This window comes from Phaseolus vulgaris, chromosome 8, assembly GCF_000499845.2.
Source record: "Phaseolus vulgaris cultivar G19833 chromosome 8, P. vulgaris v2.0, whole genome shotgun sequence".
NCBI classification, from domain to species: domain Eukaryota; kingdom Viridiplantae; phylum Streptophyta; class Magnoliopsida; order Fabales; family Fabaceae; genus Phaseolus; species Phaseolus vulgaris.
Window position 1 is genome coordinate 40,689,812 of NC_023752.2, and position 6,849 is coordinate 40,696,660.

Genomic DNA, 6,849 nt, shown 5'->3' on the forward strand with positions numbered 1-6,849 from the left:
AGGGAAGGTGTATGAAGGCACCCTAACTCGCCAGTTCCAGTAGAGATCGCACTCCCAAGTTGCCTATGTACTGGGTAGTACCACGCATGGGTAACTTAGTAAAACAAGAGTAGAAGCAGCGCCCAAGTCAAGGAGGCTCCAGATGATGGCACATGTACAGTTGGATACGAGCCACGTGTCCAAGTCTGTAACTGCCAGGAGAGAGAAGGTAACCAGGTATATAAGAGTTCTCAACGAACTTTCTAAGGTACGCACGTTCAGATTATACTCTTTACGCTTGCGAGTTATAGAGCTGACTGTGAGAGAGGATTTGCACGGTTCTTGTTCTCTTAGTATTTGGTGATTCGGTCACTGACTTGGGCGTTGGAGTGCGATTCTCGGCCGCAGCGGCGCCGCTCTGTTTCTTTGCAGGTTCTTGAGGTGGATCTCGAAGAGGAACGGAGGTGTGAAGCGGTGCACACGTCGATCCTTTGACGAGGCAGTTTCCAGCGTTCTAGTCAACAGGCAGGATCAGTGAGCAATGCACGCGCATCATGGCAGAACTACACAAAGGGATATGAGGTAGCCACATCGGTGGTCGATCTCTCTCGTCAAAGGCCATTCGTGCAGGGTATTACTGGCCAACCATGAGGTAAGATTGCACGAGATACACCCAACGGTGCAAGTAGTGCCAACAACATGCTGATTGGCACAAAGCGCCCCAGAGGAGTTGAGATCGATCGACAGCCCATGGCCATTTCATACCTGGGGGATTGATATTCTGGGGCCTTTCCCTTTGGCGGTACGGCAGATGAAGTACCTTGTGGTTGCCATAGAATATTTCACGAAGTGGATCGAGGCCGAACCAGTGGCACATATCATAGCCCATAAAATCCAGCACTTTGTGTGGAAAAACATAGTGTGCCGCTTCGGAATCCTGAAGAGGTTGGTATCCGATAATGGTACCCAATTTGCAAGCCAGCAATTGGGCAAGCTATGTACGGAACTGGGGATAAAGCAAGTATTTACATATGTAGAGCACCCCCAGATGAACGAACAGGTCAAGTCGGCCAACTGAGTTCTGCTCAGAGGTCTGAAGAGAAGGTTGAACAAAGCCAAAGGGACCTGGGCAGAAGAAGTTGTTGAACAAGATGCTTTGATGTCTCCAAATCCAAGAGGAAAGCTTGAAGACCTTGTTGTTGGGTGTGTGTGTTGTCTAGTTGTTTGAAACTTGTTAATTAACTCCTTAAGTTTATCCAAGTTCATTTGAATCTTTAACCTTTTGAAAAGATTTGTTTTCTAAAAAGCTGTCAAAAATTCAACAGGTTGTTTTACCTTAGCTGTTTTTGAAAAACTTGGTTGACTTTGCTGTCAAACCAAAACAATCGATTGTTTTCCTGCAAACCTTAACATAATTCTGTTAAGCAGTTTTAATATGTTTTAAATGATCCTAACTAACTTGGCTCCTTTATTAAATGCTTTTGACCACTTGGTGGGTCTATATAAAGGTGGTTTTACGCTCCTAATCTTGAAGTAACAGAAAGAGTTTATCAAAACAATTTTTCCAAGATTTGAAAGAGCTTTGGATCTTTCTTAAGTGTGGAATAGGATTGGGTTGTACTTTTGAACTTTAAGCATTGTAATACCCAGGTGTATTCTATTCCCTTCTTCCTTGATTACTTTATTTCTGTAGTTGTGTTGCCAACAAATGTTGTGTGTTCTTAAGGTGTTCAAGATCAACATTCTTGGTGTGGTTTGCCAAAGGTAGTGTGTTTCTTGAGGGGTTCAAGGTCACTACTTTGGTGTGTGGTGTTTGTAATATGGTTTTGATTGCATAGTGGAATACCCAGTGGTTTCTGGGGATTGGATGTAGCTCTTGGTGTAAGAGTGAACCAGTATAAATTGCTTGCGTGCTTATCTCTTACCCTTAACTCTTTAAATTCTGTTTTTAAGTTGTTTTTATAAACTGCTGATAAAAACAACCAATTGTTTCGATAAAACAACCGATTATTTTTATGATATTATCTTAAAACAGTTTTGGGTATTTGTTTCCTTTATTCTTTTCTCTGTAATTCAGCATTGATTTTCATTATACCTTCAAAGTTTGCGAAAATCCCTCTTAAAAAATTCACCCCCCTCTCGTTTAAGGCCATGTATTCTAACAGAAGTTCCTACAATCATGTGGGCCTACCACAGTACCCCTAAGTCCACAACCAAGGAAACGCCATTCAGCTTGGTGTATGGTTTGGACACTATGATCCCAGTAGAAATCCAGGAGAACTCACCACGTTTCTAGAACTTCATGGTCGAGGAGTCGAACAAGGAGAGAAAGGTGAACTGGGACCTGCTGGATGAAATGAGGGAGGAATCAAGGATTAAGGTTGAAGCCTTGAAAAAGAGGGTGGAGTACAAGTACAACTCTAAGCTGAAACCTCGGCAGTTCCAGGTTGCCGACCTGGTGATGAGGAAGGCCCACCCGTACCAGTTAGAAAACAAGCTATCTCCCAAGTGGACCGGTCCTTTCAGAGTAACGGAGGCCCTTAGGAATGGAGCATACAGGCTCGAGATATTAGAAGGCGGCGCGATCCCTCGCACTTGGAACGCGACCAACCTGAAGTTTTATTTTAGTTAATCTTGCATTGAACATGTTTAAGGGGACACTTTTTTTCCCTTGAGAGGGTTTTTTAACGAGGTCACCCGAATAAAATTTATTTAGTTAAGAAATGTGCATTGCAATTAAACGAACCGCTCTCTTGTAGTGATAAGCCAAGAGCGGAAGTAGTATGGTCCCCAAATCGGACCTCCCTCTTGCGTAAGTTCACCAAGCCCGAGAATAGTATGGTTCGCTGAAATAAAGGAACCTCTTCCCTTGAAGTGATACACAGAGAAGCAGAGGTAGTTTGGTCTTCCCAATAAGCCCCTCTCGTGTAAGTTCACCAAGGCGAAGAATAGTATGGTTCGCTAAACTAAAGGAACCTCTTTCCTTGAAGTGATACGCGGAGAACAGAGGTAGTTTGGTCTTCCTGATAAGCCCTCTCGTGTAAGTTCACCAAGGCAAAGAATAGTATGGTTCACTAGTTAAACGAGCTTCTCCCTTGAAGTGATACACGCAGAGCAGAGGTAGTTTGGCCTCCCCAATAAGCCCTCTCATATAAGTTCACCAAGGAAAAGAGAAGTATGGTTCGAATACCAAAGACTCGCCCCTTGACTCTTGTAGCAAGGTCGAGATCAGATATCCCTTGAATTTATACAGCAAGGATGAAATCGCGAAAATGTCCTTCACTTGGGGTAGAAACAACAAGGGGGAGAGACATCCATTCCCTCTTGCTTATTAACTCCAAGGTCGAACAGCAAACGAAACACACATGCTACCTAAAGGGCGAACCTAAATCAGAGGCGCTGTATGGAGAGTGTACCGACCAGGTCATCGGGTGTGATGACGTGTCTAGCACGTGACTATGTGGGGCGTGCTCAGCAGAACACGTGGACAAGAGAAAGACGAATGGTTAAGAAGTAAGCATAGTCGCCGCTCGTGGAAGTTGCGTTCTACAGTGTACATAGTCGGTTGTCGCCGGGTTTGTGTGTCATCGACGTATTAGATAATGGAAGATCAGGTGGTCTGGCATCACTGCAAGAAGCACATCGCCAGACTTCCCAGTAAACTCAGTTGTAGCTGTTGGGGGTTCAGGCGAGGAAGTTCAAGCATGTGAGTTCAGTAAAGATGATCGTTACGTCAGCATGAGGCGCGAAGGTTAAAAGAGTTGGAGTAAACAGCTTGCTCCTCGACGACAGGATTCCAAGAGTGGACGTTCGTCGATGGCGAGTTCCTCTCAGTTAGAACGCGCATGGCATGGCAAAGAGGAAGGTGGCACCTGCGACAAGTACTATCATAGAGATGGTGTACTTTGTTGCATCCGATACTCACCTTGTCCGGTGGCGTTCCAGAGTGTGTTGTGTGCTAGTTACACCATGAGTAGGAGACTTGGTCGCACAACTGCATGCTACGCAGAAATGGCGCTCGAGTTACCCCAACCCAGATGACGACACGTGTAGGGTTCGATGCTACCTGTTACTCCAACCCAGATAATGACACGTGTAGGGTTCGATGCTACATAGAAGTGACGTTCAAGTTACCCCCGCCAGATGATGACACGTGTAGGGTTGGGTGTTACCTGCTACCCCAACCCAAATGATGACACGTGCAGGGTTGGATGCGAGCCACGCGTCCAAAGCGTAACTGCCTGGAGAGAGAAAAAACCTAGCTATAAAGGTAAACTTAACAGAATTTGCAGAGGTACGTTTTTCATTATGGCTCGTTGCTAGGGTTGTGTGCACTTTAGTACGGTTCTGCAGAGTATATTTTTCTTTAAGTTTTGGGTGTTCTTGTCACTGACTTGAGCGTCGGAGCGCCACCGGCCGCAGAGGCGCCACCTTGTGTTTTTCAGGTTCTCAGAGAGGCTATCTGTGGCGTGGACTGAAGGGCACGTGGTGCTAAGCTGGTGAGGGAGAACGTGACGAGGCGACGCTCTTACGCTAGGTCAACCGGCTGGAACATCTGGCGCCCCACCGTGGGGCCGTATAAAGGTGATTCCCAACCACAGTTCGAGTTTGTTGAAGTTTTGGTGTTTTATGTCCGGCTGCTTGCTGTCACAGTCAGTTTTCGAAGTTCTCACCGTTTGTTTGGAGTTTCTTTGAGTTGCCGAGTTTGTTGAGGAGGATGAGGACAACGCGGTCCAGTTTAGTTGCGCCGTCGACAGATGAGGATGCTGTGTCCATGACGCAGGTGATGGATATGATGAGGATGCTGCAGGAGAACGTAGCAGCGTCGCGCTCTGAGCAAGAAAGGATGCACGAGGCGCTGGTGGCCTCACAAGCTAGGAATGAAGAGCTCAACAGGATCAACGAGGAGCTGCGTAAAACTCTTCATGAACGGGAGGAACGTGCGGTTGGGGACAGATCTGTGCCCCCATCCCCACCGCGCAGCTTCCCATGCCGTGTTCTTAGGAGATCATGGATTCAGTGGTCCCTGCTAATACGGTGGCGGTGAAGGCGTGTTTCACCGGAGTGGAGGACCCTGAGGCTCATCTCACGGCGTTTCACACTCAGATGATGCTCTCGGGGGGTCGGACGTGGTCTACTGTAAGGTGTTCATGAGCACTCTTAGTGGAACAGCGCTAGACTGGTTTCGCCAGTTTACCTACTGGCCACATTACCCACGTTCCAGCAGTTTTCCAAGATGTTTGTTGATCAGTATATAGTCAACAAGGCACCACCGTTGGTGTCTTACGACTTGTTCGACGTGAGGCAGTACCAAGGAGTGTCCCTGAAGGATTTCCTGAACAGATTCGGAGCTCAGATAGTCCGCTTGCTAGGTAAAGATGAGGAAATGTTTGTACATGCCTTCAAGAAGGGTGTGTTGCCCGGACCCTTTAGTGAATCGCTTATCAGGAGTCACCCCACCGCATTTGCTGAAATCCGGCGACGTGCCATGGCTCACATTGCCGCTGAAAGCGAAGTCTCCGAGAAAAGGGGAAACGTGGCCCCAGCTAAGCCGCGTGCCCAGACAAGGGTCCAGCCGCAGAGGGTAATGGAGGCAGTGGCGGGAAAGAGGGACCAAAGGATGCGTCATCCTTATGACCCTAAGAAGAATAAGGGGAAGGGTCTGGGGCGGCCCCGAGAGACTAATCGCCCGCCAAGGTATGAGTTCGTGATGGGGTTGGACGATCTGATCGCCATCCCGAATATTGCTGCCAGGCTCAAGGTGCCTGAGAAGACAACGGAAAAGGTTTTGGGTCCAAAACCAGACGCGTGGTGTGAGTTCCACAAGAGCTTTGGCCACTCTATCAACTCGTGTTTGGCTTTGGGATACCAACTCGCCGAGTTGGTCAAGTGTGGATTCTTGAAAGATTACTTGCTGGAGAAGCAAGCGGGCCAATCAACAGGTTCCCAACCAGCGGGCAATGAAGGACAGCAGCACGAGGTGCCCATTCACGGTGAGATCCACACCATAGCTGGTGGATTCTCAGGTGGAGGGTGTACTGCATCGCAGCGCAAGAAGTACGCCAGGTCGGTGATGTCGGTGGAAGTTTTTGAGGATCACTCACCCGATGTGGACATCACGTTCACCAAAGGAGACCTTAGGGACGTTGTGCCTCATGACAACGACCCTATTGTGATCTCGCTTGTCACGGCGGGAAGGACTATCCACCGTGTGCTGGTCGATCAAAGAAGTTCGGCAGATGTGATGTTTTGGGCGACTTTTGAAAAGTTACAATTATCCCCCGACCAACTGAGGCCGTATGGGGGCTGTTTGTACGGTTTTGCCAGTGATCAATGGGAAGTCAGGGGATATATTGAGTTAAGGACGGCGTTCACAGATGGCTTGGCCTCACGAACAGAAAAGATCAGGTACCTTGTCGTGAACGCTCCGTCGGCATACAACATCATGTTGGGAAGGCCAACACTCAACAGGACAGGAGTTGTGCCTTCAACAAGGCACATGAAGGTCAAACTACCATCAATGGAAGGGATGATCATCACCATCCGGTCTGACCAAAAGGAGGCGAAGAAGTGCTATGAAAATAGCCTAAAGAACAAGAGATCTGTATGCCACGTATCCACAACGCCGCGCCCCTGGAGTGGAACCTGAGCGAGAAAGCCGGCGAGATGTGGATATGGCGTTGGAGGTGGTCATCGAGGACGATGTGCCCGATGTGCCAATGGAGAGTATTGAGGCGAGGTCCGAGGGCGTTACTCGGGCGGAGGAAGAGAGAAGCTACTCCGACACCGCCAGGGAGTCAGGTATCGCGAAGGCGCTGATCTCCAGCAAGAAAGGCCTCAGCCGGTGGAGGAATGGCTTGAGAAGAAAAT

The 6,849-nt window shown here is 48.1% G+C and overlaps 1 protein-coding gene across 1 annotated transcript; it reads left to right on the top strand.

Annotated features, from left to right (window-relative positions):
• Positions 1-5,215: 5,215 nt before the first annotated feature.
• Positions 5,216-6,628, top strand: LOC137825138 (uncharacterized). The gene has a single exon (XM_068630812.1). The coding sequence runs from the start codon at positions 5,216-5,218 to the stop codon at positions 6,626-6,628; it is 1,413 nt and encodes a 470-aa protein (XP_068486913.1).
• The last annotated feature ends 221 nt before the right edge of the window (positions 6,629-6,849 follow it).